Genomic DNA, 17,520 nt, shown 5'->3' with positions numbered 1-17,520 from the left:
CGTTTTAGTGTTACAAAATGTCGTTTTATGTTAAAATACAAACATGTCAACGTCATATTTGAATACCATTAACAAAACGTCCCCTGCGACTGCACTTTGGTATATTGGTATCATTCACTGTCATGGCTACCTGAGCAAGTGGGCATTTAGCTAGCCCTGTTACGGTATCAACCATCAACATATTTAAAGAAAGATAACATTTCTTCAATTATTAGGAGCAGTAATAGTGGTTTTAACGATTTAGTTGTCATGGCGGGGAGTAGCACAGCTCAGAAAACATGGGAGCTATCTAACAGCATGCAGGAAGTTCAGAGTATTGACGAAATTTACAAATATGACAAAAAGCAACAACAAGAAATCCTTGCTGCGAAGCCATGGACAAAGGAGTAAGTACACAACAGTAAGGTGGTATTTGGTTTAGCTAAGTGTTTAAGTAATTCTAGATCTAAATGTCGGGATCGTAACGTTATGTTGTGTCACGGTAATTATTCTTAGAACACAAACTGGCTACGAACTAGCATTAGCTTGTTTGTAAACAGCGGTACAACTAACGTTAACTGTGTGGTGTGTATTTGCAAATGTATCTACTCCTTAACATTATCCCTAATAGACTTAACATATCTGATGTGGATTGTGTGTCTTTCTTTGACTCGTAGTCATCACTATTTTAAGTATTGCAAGATCTCAGCCTTGGCCCTGTTGAAGATGGTGATGCATGCCAGGTCTGGAGGAAACCTGGAGGTGATGGGCCTAATGCTGGGGAAGGTGGATGGTGAAACCATGATGATTATGGACAGCTTTGCCTTGCCAGTGGAGGGAACAGAAACTCGAGTCAACGCCCAGGCTGCAGCATATGAATACATGGCTGCCTACATTGAAAATGCCAAACAGGTCGGGCACTGACTTCCATTAAAAGGCATCTCATAGATTTGAAAGGAGTTACCAAACTGCATTCACACTGTTCAGTTACATTATTTTGATTCATAGTTTACTTTATGTAGATGTAATTGATTGCTACCATGTTTTTAATTTCGGAACTTGGGTTCATTTTGATCCGAGAAAACATTTATATTCGTAATGTGGTCTATAACATCCACACAAGCTTTAAAGTTGATACCAAGATGTGATAGTTTCTCATCTTTAGAGATGGGTGATATACAGATACAGTTATATGATGATATATATGTATACACTACCAGTCAAAAGTTTGGGGTCACTTACAAATGTCCATACCACTCCATTATAGAAAGAATACCAGCTGATCTGAATGGATGACTGATCTTTAATGCAATATCTACATTGCCCATTATCAGCAACCATGATCCAATGTTCCAAAGACACATTCTGTTTACTTATTTGAAATAATTTAAAAAAAACTAACTGAGAAAACATTGGAGAACAAATTATGTAAGCACAAAATATAATCTGGAAACTGCTGCCCTGGTTAAAAAAAAAAAAAAGCAGTGCAACTGATCTCAGCTGGTATTCTGTCTATAATGGAGTGCAATGAAAATTTCACAGTGACCCCAAACTTTTGACCAGTAGTGTATATGTCAGATTTGATTTTTCTGCCAGCCATTGCTTTATTATCCTTTTGTTGTATTAGCCCATTATGGGCACTGTGGCAATGCAATAAGCAAGGATACTGTATGGTAATGTTGGAACTATTATTATTTTTTGCATCAATGTGAAAGATGACGTACCTTGATCTGTAGGGTAATTATTTACTGGTTTAGTCATAACCAAACCTTTCTGTCTAATTATTGTATCCATAAACTTTTTCTTCATTGATTTTTAAATGTCCTAAATATCGATATTGCATTATGAAATTATATACTGTGAAAGAAGGTTGTTATCCATATACCACCACTATCTCACCCGTATCATCCAATACTGTTGTTAATTTCTAACATGACTACTACAAAATGTATAGGAGTTTTTCCTGTAAAAAACACCCATCATACTTTAATTCTGTTGCCACATGGTCAGTTGTTTGAAATAACATATTCATAAAAAAAGCGAATTATATCCTGCACTTAATACAATGCAATGATCAAACATTTGATTGATATTTTCATACCATCTGTATTTTCTGACTCTCTGTGGTGTTCTTGTATAATGGTGCTGTTATGCCCTGAATAATAACCTACATCTATCCTGTAATGTCTCAGGTTGGCCGGCTGGAGAATGCCATTGGCTGGTACCACAGTCACCCGGGCTATGGATGCTGGCTCTCGGGCATAGATGTCAGCACTCAGATGCTCAACCAGCAGTTTCAGGAGCCTTTCGTGGCAGTTGTGGTAAGACTGAGGAAATAGTAATATTTTTTCTATCATGCTAAAAGCTTCGTTTACCATGTTTTCTAATTGCACCTCATGAAAGTGATATTCAGGAAAGAGAGATTTTTTTTTCTTTCTAAGTTTGACAATACAAGTTAATGCATGTGTAACTGAGAAGGTGGTGAGGTTGTTGATGCATGAGTTGTAGGCTTCCATGTAGTACTGATGAGTATTTTTCTATTGCAACCATATATGCTGTTTGCACTTGATTTGGTTTAGCAGTGCCTAATGCCACGGGCATCATATAATTAAGTGTGTATTTTCAGCACACTGACAACCATAGTAAAAGGCTCCTGGTGGCCGGATTTCAGCAGTCCCTGGAGGTTTGTATGACCCCTGACTTTGTTTTCCTGTTCTACTGTATCTTGCGTCCTACAGATCGACCCCACTCGGACTATTTCTGCAGGGAAAGTCAACCTTGGCGCCTTCAGGACCTACCCAAAGGTAGAGCAACAACTATTTATAACGGCAATTCTCCTGAGACTAGAATTCTAATAGTAATAAAATAATTTGCTGTTAATTAGTATTTGTTGTAATATATAAACTAGAATGCACGATAATTTAATTGCTTGTCTATCTCATTACTTACATCCATATTAGTGTTATAATTATCTAGATATGGTACAGAAAGTCTTTTTGGTTTGTTATTTCTCAGCATTTCCTCTGTGGATTTTTAGGGTTACAAACCTCCTGATGAGGGACCCTCAGAATACCAAACAATCCCCTTGAACAAGATTGAAGACTTTGGTGTTCACTGTAAACAGTGAGTATTGATTTATATCACAGTGTTGTCACCATAGTACAGATATGGATAACAATACTTCTTACATAAATATCATGAAAATTATATTTTTTAAATTTGAACTTAATTGCAGTATTTTTAAAGTGTACACTTTACTGTATACGTGATTCATGTTTTTTCTTTGATTTGTTTTATTTAGGTATTACGCCCTGGAAGTTACTTACTTTAAGTCCTCCCTTGATAGAAAGCTTCTGGAACTCCTTTGGAACAAATATTGGGTCAATACCTTAAGTTCCTCAAGTCTCCTCACGGTATGTAGGCAACTTCAAAAAACTAAATTGTTTGACGTTTTGATTTATGTTTAATTATTACACTATAACTCATTGAGACATGTGGTCAACCGCTTGTGATGTCATGATTTATTGCTGCTGAGTAGCCAAGAGTCCCTGTTTATTGATTTTAGTAATAAGTTAATTTAAACTTTTTAACAAGAGATAAGTTGTAAAGCTGGACCAAGTGATACAGATGTTGTTCACCTTGGATCCTCTGCTTTCGCCCCGCTGTTTATTCTAAAGAACGAAAGCCCCTCATGTGAATTCCCATTGTAGATGCAGTCACTCTGTCCCGAGCTTGACTAAACAGTCTAAATAGGCATCAGGCTTATCCAAACAGTTAGCTCTTCGGCAATCTGGATGGAGATAAATTGACTAGATGTCAAGGATGAGCTGCTTCTTGGGTGACAGGCTTTGTCAGTTGCTACAATGTCACCCTAGTCAGGGGCCCCTGTGTCATTGTGTTTTAATTACCTTTTTCACTAAAAACATGGCCTCACCTTAAGCAAACTTTTCACTGGCTTATTTTCATTCACCACAACACACAGCGTGTTCCTTCAGCTTGTTGGACTGATTTGTTGCCACTCTGCAAAATTCTTCTTCTTGTGGAAAATCTATCTTTTAGCTTTTGTTAGCAAATTGTGCATGACTTGGTTTGGGTGTTTATGTGTGTGTTTGTCGGATGGTCAGAACTCGGACTACACCACAGGCCAGGTGTTTGACCTGTCGGAGAAGCTGGAGCAGTCTGAGGCCCAGCTGGGCAGAGGCAGCTTCATGCTCGGGTTGGACACGCATGACAGGAAGTCTGAGGACAAACTGGCCAAAGCAACACGAGATAGGTAGATCATGTTCTTAGAAGAAAAAGGCTGCTAATGTTAATGTGAACTTAATTTGTATTGGGTACTATGATTTCCTGATTTTGTTTCCTGTTGCTTACTGTATTAAAAGTGGTTGATGTTATTACTTTTATTCCATTTCATCATATTTGTTATTGTGTCATGTACAGTAGTTTCCAATTATTTGTTGATTATACATTATTGTCCTTACATAATAGAATGTTTGTGTCATTTTTAATCTAAAAATTCTGTTACATGTTTAATTTAGGGCTACAACCAACATTTTATTTTTTTGTAATCACTGATGAATCGGCAAATTATATTCTCAATTAATCAATCCATCTTGTTTCTATTATTAAGCATGTCGTGTTAAGCCCATCAGTTTACCAAAAGATAACTTTCCATCTGTCCAAAACCCAAAGAGATGTAGTTTCAATTATGTACATTTTTTTTTTCCAAAAAGAATGATTTAAACCATTAGTATATTATTAAAATAGCTGCTGATCAACTTTCTGTCAATCGATTAATTAACTTACAATTAAACAAATGTCTTGATTTGTATTAGATGTGTGATTTAAGAACAGAAAAAGACAAATCTAAACTTACATTTTTCCATTATTTGATATTCGATTCATATTATGATTTAAAAATGAATTGATTCATATATTTGATTGATTCATTAAATATGTTTGTGGTTCTAACTAACCAAAGGAGCATCAAAACTAAGCCGATTAATCTGTATATTAATACTGGTATTATTAATATCTGATACATAGATCGAGACACCTTAACTATGTATTGCTCCAGACAGTCTACTAATACCAGTGTTACATTTCTTTATGTTGTGCCTGTTTTGCTGGGCTAATTGAACTAATCTCCATTTTTCACTATGGTTTGTTTTAGCTGCAAGACAACCATAGAGGCGATTCATGGTCTGATGTCTCAAGTCATCAAGGACAAACTCTTCAATCAGATCAACACATCTGGCAATTCAACCTGAACTACGAGCCAATTCGGATTTTACCTGGAGGTCTTTTCTTGTGCATGTGTAGCACTTATTGGTTTATGGTTTATGTTTCACTGCTAAGGGTAGGAATATCTGTGAATTGTCTTGGGGGTGTCTTAAAAAAAAAAAGTAAAATAAAAAATCTTTTTTTCTCCTAGAAGTAGTTAAGGATTATACAGTCAAGGACTAATAAAACATAAAAAGTGCAACTGCTGTATATGGGTGTTTCATGCTAAACAAAAGTATATTCTTCTATTTAACCTTATATTATGCAACATTAAGCTGGGAAGGTAAACAGTTTCACTGGTGCATAAGGTGGACATTTGACTTCATATATTCAGTCATGTAAATATGGTACAGTGCTCTCAAGGTGTGAGGCAGTGCAGCATTGTTTCTCTTTCCCTTCATGGTTTCGCCATTACTAAAAATCTTTTTGCATGTAGGGCCTCTGTTCATCTGCAGCCTAACATTTCAACACGCGCCATTTAACGCTCAGCCTAACCTAGCACCAGTCAGTCATTCAAGTGTAGCAGTGTCACAGCATTACATAATGGAACAACAAACTCCAGCTTCTGCATAGGCTCAAAGGGAATCGGCTGCCATGTGTGGGATGTCTCTGCGGAGTCACTCCTAGCACAGTTTGGCTCTCGGTGGTACACACTCCGGCAATGTGGCCAGTTCGTCAGGTTTTGGTGTGGCAGTGATGCAGCGCAGAAACAGAAGCCGTACACACTGGAGTCTATTCACCCAATGCGTCTGCTCTCCATCGAAGCAGACACTCCCAAAGTCTGCCTTTTTTAACAGACAGCCCCTTTGGCTTGGATTTGTGTCATGTCTTTTTTATGGTATTGTAATGGCTAAATGTATATTTTTTCATGTCATGTATCGCAGAGAAGACAATCCCAGTGGGGCAGTGGAGGTGTCTGTTTTTTCTCATGCGCATGAGCTTCAGCACCTTCTTATAAGGATTTTCTTTTACCGTTATTTTTGCCTTGTCCTAAATTGGAGGGTGTTTAGTATTGCGGTTTAGGAAGAGGAAACTTATTAGATTATATTTAATGCAATTTAGGAATTTGAAATAGTAAAATAGGTTTTCTGCGCACACACGATCTACTGAATAGTTCATGTTCTGCCAGATATTTAAATGTATTACATGGATGACTGTCACAGTGCTGAGAAAGTATTTAGAGTATGCACTTCTAAAATAATTTCAACTAATGTTTGGTCTTCCATGGTGATTCAAGAATCAGTGAAACATATTAAACTTGTTGGACATGTAAATATTATGATTATCACCAGATGGACATTTGTATGCATGACTAAATGTGGAATAGGAAAATGTATGTAAATTCTAATCAAGTCAAATTGTGGGCAGCCAAATCTCCACCACTAGTGTATTTTACCTTACTCTTTTAACATTTAGTAGTGTTCTAATTCCAAAGTATGTTCCCCATTAATGTAAAAAAAAAAAAAAAAGATTGCAGAGGAATGCCTTCTCTTTTGCTGTGCACACAAAGATAAAGGCGTAAACAACTAGGTGATTTGGCAATGTAAGATATGAGAGCAGAAGATTAATAAGACTCGTGAGTAATAGCTATGGGTAGCTACAGTATAGAGCTAATGACCCCACTATAATCTGGAGATGTAATGTTTTGTTTGGCTCGCAGAGACATTAACCCCACAAGCATGAGCGTGTGTGTGTGAAGAAGTTGATCCGAGCTCAGAAAGCTGGACTACACTTCCTCCCTGCCATGTGCTCCTGCATAAGTGGAGACAAGTCACTCCCCTACAGGAAACCCAGGTCTTGGCATTATAGATTAATACTGCAGGGGTCACTGGGAGAAGCGGTTGTGGTCTTGATTTGGTATGTGGCCTTGAAAGATGGACACTGCAAACTCAGAAAATATAAACTGCTTAAACTTTACTATACATTTAGTTCAGTAAAGTGATTTATTTTAATATAGTTGTGATAAGGCAACTAACTGACAAGAATTACAACGTACACTGCAAAATAGTTTGTAACATTACTGTTAAATTCCAAACAAATAGTAACTAATTCAGTTTTTATAGCTTTCATTGGATTGTAGAATAATTCAGAATTTTGTTTGTCAGTACCTTTTGTCAAAACAAAGTAGTTATGTATATATTATACAATTAAAATGCAAATAAATAACAGCAATATAATTATTTCAGTCCTCACTTCCGCTTCGCCGGTTTTTCGTGAACCATCAGATTTTGTGAATGCGTTGCTTCCAGAGACCGTCAATAATATACAGTCTATGGTTGCTTCCGTGGTTTCCATAGCAACATGATACTCTCAAACAAAACGTCCCGTGGTTCGCTTTATCCCTGCAACCTCTTTAAAACCGTTTAGTTAGCTCACATTTCCACATTTTCCGAAGACCACAAGAGGTAGGAGAGTTTAGTCTTTACACATGTCTAACATTACCACATTAGGGAATGTTGTGTTTAATGCAGTTATAGAATGCGCTAACGTTGCTGTGTTACAATAATTTTAGCTATCTATGAAATAGCCATCGCTTTCTAAATTATCCGGGCCCGTTTTAAATTAATACTGATATTTCTCTGGGCCTTTACCAGGTGTGTGAACATCGCCACCTTACACTGGCTATATGCACTCACTTCAGCGGATATTTCCTGTCCCTCACTTACTGCACCCGGACATGAGGACTACGAGTGTCACACTTTGTTTGACAGTGATAAACTGCGGTCCCCGAGTCCCTGGGGAGGACAGGGCCTTGGCTGTATAAGTTCAGTTAGCCTTTAGCTTCTGTTCAGCTCTGGTTTATTGATCAGTGCCTCTTGTCACCTATAAATTCAACCTGATGCCGTGTATAAAATACATGCTGTCACATCGCTCAGCCGTTCTCTACCTTCCACCATATTTCAGCTACACACAGACTGCTGTATACTTAGCAGGTGGAAAGGCGATACACAATAACACCTATTTGTAAAGTAAAATCAAAGTGCAAGTTTCACATCTCAATGTCAGGTCAAGCTAATAAACAAGCCCCATGGGGACAGAATGAAAGGAAGTAGTAGAAGCTCAGCTTGGTGTGCTGGGGGAATTGACCACTCTAATTACAACATAAATTGAGTGGTCACGCAACCTTTGGCCTCTTAGCAAGTTTCCTGGAGAATGGTGATCTTTTCCCCCCATCAATTATCCCTAATTGTGAATTGACAGTTAAGGTTTTAAGCCATTTAAAGTTTGGTACAAGGTTAATCTTTGCCTGTCATTTGGGATTACTAATGCTGAAGTAATGGGGCATTATGAAATAGTTAGTCCGAGGAAGATTTGTTTTGCTGCTAAGATCTTTTTGTCCATTTTCTCCAAAACAGACAGACCTAGTCACTGCTGTGGGCTGAATGCTTGGCTGCAGCTGAAAAGATCCTCTCTAAAGCAGCGTCTGTGACGAGCCACCATGGTACGCCTCACCATAGATCTGATTGCTAAATCTAGAAACCACTTCAAAAAGAAAAGGGGCCTCTCCTTCCCAGACTACCTCAAGACACTCACCCACCTCCACTTTTTCAGCAAGAGTATTGAAGCTATCGTAAGTAGCTATTATGAAAACTGACCAAATTCTTGCTTTTCTTCCTCATATATGACTCATTTTTAAATTCTTTTTTTTTCCTCAGGGTGATCTCTCCATGTGTAGAAACCTTACTGTTCTTTACTTGTACGATAATCAGATCACACACATTTGCAACCTTGGCTTTGCCTCCAACCTCACTCATCTCTATTTGCAGAACAACAACATCACTCATATAGAGAATCTATCCAATCTACAGAGGCTCTCCAAGCTGTGAGTTGACACGTTTAACTGATTGTTGTCCTCTGCTGTAGTAATCATTTAAAGTCTAAGTTATGTCTGAACATTTGTTTGGTTTTCCTGCTGTGTAGGTATCTGGGTGGAAACATGATTGCAGTGGTGGAGGGCTTAGAGACTCTCTGTGAACTCAAGGAGCTTCATCTGGAGAGTCAGAGGCTGGCACCAGGGGGAAAGTTGCTCTTTGACCCCATGACTCTACTCTCACTGGCTGTATGACCTATTTTTACACTGCTCAGTACATACTTTGAGAACAGAAGGATGATCCACGCTCACTGTATAAAAGGAGCTCTCTTCTTTTAAAATTATATATATTTTAAGTAATTAAACGATCAGACGAATCCTAATTTTCTCTTTTTATACACAACGATATGTACAGTGTATCCACCTGGTAGGTTATCACATCCAGTTTGAAAGATCTCAGATTTCTCAGAGGCCAGTGATTCATGTAAAAGCAGTATTGTGCTGGGTTTGATGATGTCAAAGAGACTTCTGTTGCGCTCACTGGTCTGACAAATCAGTTAGGTCTGTTTACTTTGTTTACTGGCCAGGCCATGGATAAACACACCAAAAGTCTCAGCTTCTTGCTTGTTTTGATAATTAAAGAAATTGCTGTGCAAATTTAAAGAGTTCCAGCTTTTTATAAATGTGCCATTATAGAAATTCAAACCCAGATGAATATTTAGCAACAGCACTATCTAGAGTCTGATATGGACACGATCCCAGTAGATCAGGCATATAAAGAGAACACTTCTAAATGCCTAATCCAAACGGATCACAAGTGAAGAAAGATGAAAATACTGTAAAATGTTTCAAAAAGAAGAAGAAAGAAATTGGCCACAAAATAATGTAATACAGTGATTATTTTGAAAAAAAAAAAATCTTTTGTGTGTTGGGTATGTAATAATATTTGTAATATTTATTGTATCAACCGTAAAATGAATGCTTCATAAATCTGAATTCTCTGCACAGGAATCTCTTTGTGTCCTGAATATAAATAACAACAACATTGATGATATCTGTGACCTGACCGTGCTGAAGGAACTCCAGAAGTTTTCTGCTGCTGACAATCGATTGCACAATGTGGAGGTAAATATAGCTTATTTTTTTCAGAAAACTAAAAGTGTCCATGAAACCAGTTCAAGACTTCTTCTCCAGTGTGATAGAGTTCGAAACTGGCTACATGATGTGCAGTCAAACTAAACAGTCCTACATCACAGCAACAGGCTATGCATGACATGGTGTATTAAAGTCAACATACCAGCTATTAGTTGATCGGGTCAGCATTACCGTTGTTCCAAAGCTTTGTGCAGTGATGTGTGAAATGATATGGAGAACAGGGTTCTAAAGAACCAAATCCTGCAAATCCCGCCATAGGTTCCCAGTCTCCATGACTCGCACAGGGTCAGAATTATTCAACAAATCAGCGAGCCATTCCCCTGAGACTTTTCTTGCTGACAGCTTTAAACAAGCGTGAGTTTCTCTCTTTCCTTGGGAGGCTGATTTTTCCTCTCTGCTTCAGAATCCTCTACTTGATATCTTAAACCACCAGTTCTTAACTTTCTGGGAGATTCCTGAGGCAGAGATAGGATTTATGCTCACTGACTTTCTTGAAAAATGACCTGCTTGTTTTTGATGCTCACTGTCGGAGGGCTTTGATTTTTTTAGTTTGAATTGATATGTTAACTGAAAAGGTTGATGCCTTATTCTTTCTTACTGGAATTTAACACTAGAATGAGACATTGAAAGCACTTTATAATTGACTACATTGCTGAGGCTACTTTTTTCTTTTCAACACAAGTGATTTTCTTTTGAGAACATTGATGCAGGTAATTGCTGTACACGTGTCATTTTTAGCAGATATCTCCTATAATTTATACAACCCGTCTGCCACTATTGATCCTGCAAAGACAGCCCTCCAAAGGATCAATCCCTTCTTCTGCGCCATTTGCTCAGAATCCAGAGGCAACGTTATGGATTTTTAAAATAGATTATGACAGGCAGTCAGCTAGGGTGACAAATGGGGAGCATCTTCAGAAACCGTTAGCTGTGTGCAGGGCAGAGAGGACAGGGGAATCGAAGCCCTGGTCAAATACAGGTTCATAACTGGCCCATCATTAGTCCAGGCGAGAGAGCCAGCCAAGCTCAGTGAGTATCCAGCCTTCGCTGTTCTCCACGCCCCCGCGTGGGGGGCAATTTGGCGCTGGGCTGCTCTTCGGTGAGGGCCTTGTGAGTGACGGCCCTGACACGATCATTTATCAAAGCCTAGGAGCGCGCGGTGCTCAGGGGTCCCCTCTGAACTGATTGCAGCACGAGCTGGAAAAGTGGAAGCGCTTTGGCCAAGACAGGAAGGCAATGAACAATCAGAGCGTGTCCAGAGAGTATTCATATTTCCAGGCTTGGATTAATGTGCCTTTAGATAAACATACAACTGCAGGCAGCTCGCTGGAGGAGCCAGCCTCACACTGCCCCAGGAGAAAACTCGTAGTTACATGACACCGGCGACACTGTTTATTAAAATAGACTGATGTGTTGTTTATGCACTTACCATTGGCCCTTGTACTTCAACATTACCATTCACTTATACCATGTCTTTACAAGTTTTCATGTTTGTACGTGATTATCAATTCTAAATATGCATCATAAAGAAAAAAAGAAAGTTGCCCATTGTTTCCTGTTTAGTTACTGAGCATATCTGTAGAGACACACCATTGTCATTTGAATCATTATTGGTTATAATGGAAACACCATATAACAAAACATCTTATAGGTTTAAGTTTCTCTTTTTGTTTACTCTCAGGAGTTAGAGGATGTGTTCAGCCACTGGCCTCAGCTGCTTGACATGGATTTGGGTGGAAATCCTGTTTGTAAAAAACCTAAGTGCAGAGACCGCCTGATAACCGTGTGCAAAAGCCTCGGTGAGATATTAGTCATTCTCTTTCTCAATGGCATCCTAATGAAAAAATGCACGTTATTTCTTTGACTTACACAGGTTATTAATTAAGACACTACTTAATCATAAAAGCAAGAATATTACTTATTCATTTCAAATTAAATGTTTGTTTTATTTATGTATTTGTTTTATAGAGGTTCTCAATGGCCGAGAAATTAAAGAGTTAAACAGACAGTTCCTTATTAACTGGAAAGCATCCAAAGAGGCCAAGAAGGAAAAAAATAACAAACATTTAATTGGTGGACCGTTGAGCTCCTATCCCTTAACAAGTAAGTCACTAAATTATTATTATTATTTATTTTTTTCAAATCTATCCTAACATCTTTGCCAACATTCCGACAATTATCCTCTAATTCTAATCAATGGGATCAGGTATTGTTTCTGCATGGTCACATCTTTGATTTAGTTAGATGTATTAATTAGTTAAGTGTTTTAGTAATCTTGTAATATAGAATAATATAGATAACCATAAAATTGAGAATCATAATTTTTCTGTAAAATATGGAAACCATATTTTTTTCTGTTGTTAGGCCACATTTATCATTCTTTACGTTATTATTCCGGGTGGGATTTCACACATTTAAATTTGTGTGTGTGTGTGTGTGTGTGTGTGTGTGTGTGTGTGTGTGTGTGTGTGTGTGTGTGTGTGACTTTGTTTATATTCCAGATGACTTTTGGCGTGGGTCAGGGTCCACACCTGGTCACGTCTGCAGCCACGCTAACGTGCAGAGGTGGAAGCCACATCAGCCCCTCAGGTCCAGCATAGTTCACACAGACCTCAGCTAACGCGAGAGATTTCACATTTTTGTCTCACTGCATTTCATTACTCATTAAATAGTTTAACTATAGACAAATAGTCAAATTAGCAACATTACAACCAGCTGTCAATTTGTTTACTACATGATGAAATGTACAAATAATAAGTGATGACAACTGCTAACAGGTTTGAACTCACCCCACATTCTGATTCATGTTACAATTCTCCCCAAATTCAAGAAGACATGTTTTTAGATTAGTTTCATTGCAAAGTGGTATCAGTTATTTTAATTTCCCTCATTCCTTCCTCTTGACAAATGATTTGCTATTTTGTGCTCAAGTTCCCTCGCAGTAGTGTAACAGTGCTTTCAATCTAAATTAATTTAAGGCCACAAAGTAATTGTAAGAGAAATCTTCTATGATAGGTGACCCATGATTTTATAATGCTTTTTTCTCTGATATTATAGGGCACAAAAATAAAAGATTCCTTTGAGTGGACGTCTTAATCGTGGGGTCCATCATCATCTCATCATCACCCATCTGCAGTCATGTGGATGCTTAAGACAAACCTATCAGTCCACTAAAATCTCCTCCTCCTCCTCCTCCTCCTCCTCCTCCTCCTCCTCCTCCTCCACACATGCAGGACTAACCCTGCTTCTGCCTTGTTGAAGCGCCTCAGTCGTCATAGCTGCGGTGGATTGTTCATGCTTGTATATATGTTCTGTTCTGTGTCCTATATTTAGCAGGGCACAGACCAGTCACTGTCACCCACTTGCTGTGATGTCTATAGCTGTAGTATAGTGAATTATAGTTGTTTAAAATGTTAACTTTTTTTACAGCATATTTTCAAATGGTTTGATTTGATCTGCCCATCAAAACTACATTTCTGCAAAGTAATTAATAGCCTGGAGAAAATCTACTGAAATTAAAAAAGAAATTAAAGAGTAAAACAACGAATAGTGGTTTGCGCACATTTCTATCCCTAACTTTCACAGATGGTTTATTTCTAATTACACTTTTTGGATCTGAGGATATAAATAATCTATCCACCTACAGTTCCTGTGGTGTGAGTCATTTTTCTTCTGCATGCATTTTGGCAAATAAGTGAACCACAAGATGCAGAGTGGCACAATCTAAATGATCACTCTGCCCTACCCTTACAAGGCTTTACATAATGTAAAACTAACACATGCTTCTATTCATAGAACTTTAATAAATCATTCAGTCCTCTTTTATAGCACTTACAGTAACAACGGATGTATTTATTGTCATCATTGTCACTAAATGTTTGAATGAGGATCCAGTGGGTGTGTAACCCTTGAAAGATGCAGGGTTATTAGGGAAACAAGCTTGCTTAACCTTCTTTTACTTCGACTTATAATTAGTGGCCCGGAGCAATACTGTTACTCCATCCTTACAAAAACAATGTTTATTAAGAACAGTCCGAGGATATACATATTATGAATAATTCCTTTCATTAATTTGCCGACATCTCCGTTTGGAGCCTTGAAAATCAGAGTGATTAATTTATGAGTCTCACAAGAATTTCCTCAATGCCTGCCTGTTGATTGCAGTGCTGAAGTTTATTTATTAGCTGTTCCAATAAGCTTGCAATTCAAGACACCCTGGCAATTAGTCAAATGTTTTGCATATCACCTTACACTTGTCAGCCTGTTTTCATGGTGCATTGCAAATAGGGGTTTTGAAACACTAACCTTTATTTCTGACCATGACGAGCACATTTTTGAGGTAATTTTGACTAACTTTCTTCCCGTTGCTACTTTTTGATAGGTTTATAAAGAAAATACAGTGTCAGATTCGCAGCCAATTAGAGTGGGATATGGCCTACCACATATCAGGGTTAAAGGAAAAAAAAGAGTCCTGCCTCTGGCGTTGAAAACGAGCCTCTGCTGCCCTCAGACAGAAACAAGTTAGGAAAGGGTAAGAGCAGTCCTGTCCACTGCGAAGGAGTGTTATGGGGTTAGTGATTAATTACGTCGGAGTGTAACACTTGTCCGCCGCTTTGTGTATCCAATAAATTAAGGGCTCCCGAGACTTTTACGCACACAGGTGAAGTATTGGATGAGCGTACAGGGACTGCTGCGCACCTTTACTGCAGACGCACCGCTTTATAAGGATAAGCTGCACGTGGACTGGGACTATTCTACATTGAAGAGGAAATTCTCTATCCCATCGAAGCCCTCTTTGGATTGCCTTCATGTCGTTTTTGAGAGATAACCGAGGTAAACTCCATTTCAGAAACTGCCCTCATGAGTTTGTACACCGGCGAAATGCCTGGCAGGGACTTCATTTTTACTGCAGTTCCTTTAACATGTCACTGAGCAATCAGCACAAATTCAGGTGTCTCATAGTGCAACTTTGAACAGCTGATTCTCTTCAGTCTGTTCTCTTATTTGGCTTTTTAGACTAGGAATGTGTGTCTGTTTAATTTGGTAGCACCATGCATTTTTGACAACAGATAAGTTGTTATTAATGGACTGCAGACAACTTGAATTATAGTTTAATAAATAAATACAAAGGCAATAACTTATATGATCGTATAAGTTAAAAGTTAAGTTAAATGTAGAACAGGGCATATAGGCCAGACAGCAATAAATAAGCTAATGTATACATTGTCTCTAATATAGTCTTGTCAATTATAACTTGAGCTTAATAAAACGTGCAATATAACTACATCTGATGCAATTCTTCAGGTCTGTAAGTGCACCCCGATGGCTGGAAGACAGGCGCTTCGAATGGACAGTGCTAATTGCTCCGGGGCGGCCGTGGATGACAGCCCTGCATCCAGTCCGAGTTCCAGTCCCAGTCCGGACGGTCGTCGGGAGCTTCAGCGGGCCAGGGCGCTCCAGACCGGCGGGCTCGGCGGCAGAGGACGCCCGGCGGCAGCTAACGCGGCTCGGGAGAGGAGCCGAGTGCAAACCCTGAGGACCGCGTTCCTGGAGCTACAAAGGACTTTGCCGTCCGTGCCCCCGGACACCAAGCTGTCCAAACTCGACGTGTTGATACTGGCCACCACCTATATTGCCCATTTGACTCGAACACTACAAGAAGAAGGCACGGAGGAGGGAGAGAGCACAAAACAAACAGAGGCGTTACACTCATTGAAAGGTGATGGCTACCTGCACCCAGTGAAGGTCAGTAGCATAATAATAATAATAATAATAATAATAATAATAATAATGTCATGATTATAATAATAATAATAAAGGTATACTATAGGTTAATCTGTTTTTGTTGTAATACGGCTCAGTATTTTTTTGCAAAACGTTTTGTTTCTGAACATATAGATCTAAGCAAAAGGTTACCTTTTCAAACAGTGATACCTTATAGGCTACTTATTGATGTAACACATTTTCAAAGGGGGCAACGTCATCCTCGGTGACCTTTGAGCCTTTTTTAGCAGTTAATTTACTAACAAATGAAATGTCTTTACAGAAATGGCCCATGCGATCCAGACTGTACGTCGGAGCAAGCGGACAGTTCCTCAACACAAAACCTTCACAGTCAGAAAATCAAGGCCCATCATCGTCCACCTCCCAGTAATGGGCTTAAATCTTTGTATGAAACCATTTGCATGAGTTACTGTTGCACCAGCATTATGCATTATGATTGTGGATCAGATTTTACTTCCGCTAAAGCCCTTGAATACATTGTAAATTAATATATTACGTGAATTTTATTGTATACATTTTGAGAAAACATAGGCTACATTATGTTTCTCTGTTGTTATTTTGACTTCTCCTGTTTGCCCTGCATTGTGCAGTTCCGTACATGTCCCAGGTATATTTGAAGAAATTCCACGGGGTACTGAGCCCGTCATGCTTGAGGTGTGCACTTTCAATTGAAACATTTGCACTAAATGCATGTGTGCATAACTTAACATCTGTCATGTGAAGTGGTCTGTCAGAAAGTCAACAATGGAGGCTCTTCGTCTCATGTTCCTTCTTATTTTTACATGCATGGTTGTAAATGTGTTTGTGAATAAATGACTTCAGTGAAAGAAGAGTCTCTAAGGTTTTGACGATAACAGAAAATCTATACAAGTGTCCTTTTTTCATTAGAAAAAGATTACACTCTAGAGTCCACATAGAGGTTTTCAGAGCATTATTATTATTATTATTATTATTATTATTATTATTATTATTATTGCAATTTAGGATTGTTTAGGATTGCTCTTTTGTTTTGTATTACAATTAGCTACATTCAATCAAATACAGGTATGGTGCTCGCTTCAAGGCTAAAACAATTGTTGGTTTTAATAGGTCACAACACAAAATATATTTGCACTGAAGATTTATATTTTATAAAATATGCAACAGTTTTGGCTGAGTAGGTTTAGCTCACTTTAGAAATCCAGTGCGCCAAACTATAATACATATATGCATATCTTACATTAGTTTTAGCTGTGTTTATGGTGTCAACATGTTTAACAAAGCAAACCATAATTACATAGGCCAATAATTTTGTACAAATTAAAGGTATAAATGTTTAACAAATTAGCCTCTTCCCATTAAACATTTTAACAATTTACAATCTCAGTTTTAAGCACAGGTGATGAAGTTTTTTTAATTCTTTGGAGCTTTTCCGCCTTTAACTGACAGGACAGTTAGGTGAGAAAGAGGGGAAGACATGCAGGAGATCGTCACAGGTCGGATTTAAACCCTAGACCTCTGCGTCGAGG

The 17,520-nt window shown here is 38.3% G+C and overlaps 3 protein-coding genes across 5 annotated transcripts; all 3 read left to right on the top strand.

The window, feature by feature from the left end:
• Positions 1–98: 98 nt before the first annotated feature.
• On the top strand, positions 99–5,429 carry cops5 (COP9 signalosome subunit 5). Its single transcript, XM_032504487.1, has 8 exons — positions 99–386; positions 657–891; positions 2,172–2,300; positions 2,718–2,783; positions 3,017–3,102; positions 3,281–3,392; positions 4,104–4,252; positions 5,153–5,429. The coding sequence occupies exons 1-8, from the start codon at positions 250–252 to the stop codon at positions 5,247–5,249; spliced, it is 1,011 nt and encodes a 336-aa protein (XP_032360378.1). The 5' UTR covers positions 99–249; the 3' UTR covers positions 5,250–5,429.
• A 2,087-nt stretch (positions 5,430–7,516) lies between these two features.
• Positions 7,517–13,850, top strand: ppp1r42 (protein phosphatase 1, regulatory subunit 42). 3 transcript variants are annotated; one of them, XM_032504493.1, is made up of 10 exons: positions 7,532–7,667; positions 7,857–8,026; positions 8,619–8,833; positions 8,919–9,085; positions 9,184–9,322; positions 10,082–10,198; positions 11,910–12,027; positions 12,197–12,331; positions 12,730–12,817; positions 13,286–13,842. In XM_032504493.1, the coding sequence occupies exons 3-10, from the start codon at positions 8,702–8,704 to the stop codon at positions 13,296–13,298; spliced, it is 909 nt and encodes a 302-aa protein (XP_032360384.1). In that variant the 5' UTR covers positions 7,532–7,667; positions 7,857–8,026; positions 8,619–8,701; the 3' UTR covers positions 13,299–13,842. The 3 variants fall into 3 exon arrangements, with proteins under 3 accessions (XP_032360385.1, XP_032360383.1, XP_032360384.1); XM_032504494.1 differs by lacking the exon at positions 7,857–8,026 and having other exon boundaries at positions 7,517–7,667; positions 9,030–9,085; positions 13,286–13,850; XM_032504492.1 differs by lacking the exon at positions 7,857–8,026 and having other exon boundaries at positions 7,517–7,667; positions 13,286–13,840.
• A 785-nt stretch (positions 13,851–14,635) lies between these two features.
• Positions 14,636–16,866, top strand: tcf24 (transcription factor 24). The gene is made up of 3 exons (XM_032504504.1): positions 14,636–15,061; positions 15,533–15,973; positions 16,275–16,866. The coding sequence occupies exons 2-3, from the start codon at positions 15,551–15,553 to the stop codon at positions 16,380–16,382; spliced, it is 531 nt and encodes a 176-aa protein (XP_032360395.1). The 5' UTR covers positions 14,636–15,061; positions 15,533–15,550; the 3' UTR covers positions 16,383–16,866.
• Positions 16,867–17,520: the final 654 nt, after the last annotated feature.

The sequence above is a fragment of the Etheostoma spectabile genome, chromosome 22 (assembly GCF_008692095.1).
Source record: "Etheostoma spectabile isolate EspeVRDwgs_2016 chromosome 22, UIUC_Espe_1.0, whole genome shotgun sequence".
Classification (NCBI taxonomy): Eukaryota; Metazoa; Chordata; class Actinopteri; order Perciformes; family Percidae; genus Etheostoma; species Etheostoma spectabile.
This window is presented reverse-complemented; position numbering and strand designations above follow the sequence as displayed.

Excerpts from the sequence above, each read along its gene's own strand:
- cops5 (XM_032504487.1), top strand. The coding sequence starts at position 250 with ATGGCGGGGAGTAGCACAGCTCAGAAAACATGGGAGCTATCTAACAGC. Across the intron at positions 2,784-3,016 it reads CCTTCAGGACCTACCCAAAG|GGTTACAAACCTCCTGATGA; the intron begins GTAGAGCAACAA and ends GTGGATTTTTAG. Across the intron at positions 3,393-4,103 it reads GTTCCTCAAGTCTCCTCACG|AACTCGGACTACACCACAGG; the intron begins GTATGTAGGCAA and ends TCGGATGGTCAG.
- ppp1r42 (XM_032504493.1), top strand. The coding sequence starts at position 8,702 with ATGGTACGCCTCACCATAGATCTGATTGCTAAATCTAGAAACCACTTC. Across the intron at positions 9,086-9,183 it reads CTACAGAGGCTCTCCAAGCT|GTATCTGGGTGGAAACATGA; the intron begins GTGAGTTGACAC and ends CCTGCTGTGTAG. Across the intron at positions 10,199-11,909 it reads ATCGATTGCACAATGTGGAG|GAGTTAGAGGATGTGTTCAG; the intron begins GTAAATATAGCT and ends GTTTACTCTCAG.
- tcf24 (XM_032504504.1), top strand. The coding sequence starts at position 15,551 with ATGGCTGGAAGACAGGCGCTTCGAATGGACAGTGCTAATTGCTCCGGG. Across the intron at positions 15,974-16,274 it reads GCTACCTGCACCCAGTGAAG|AAATGGCCCATGCGATCCAG; the intron begins GTCAGTAGCATA and ends ATGTCTTTACAG.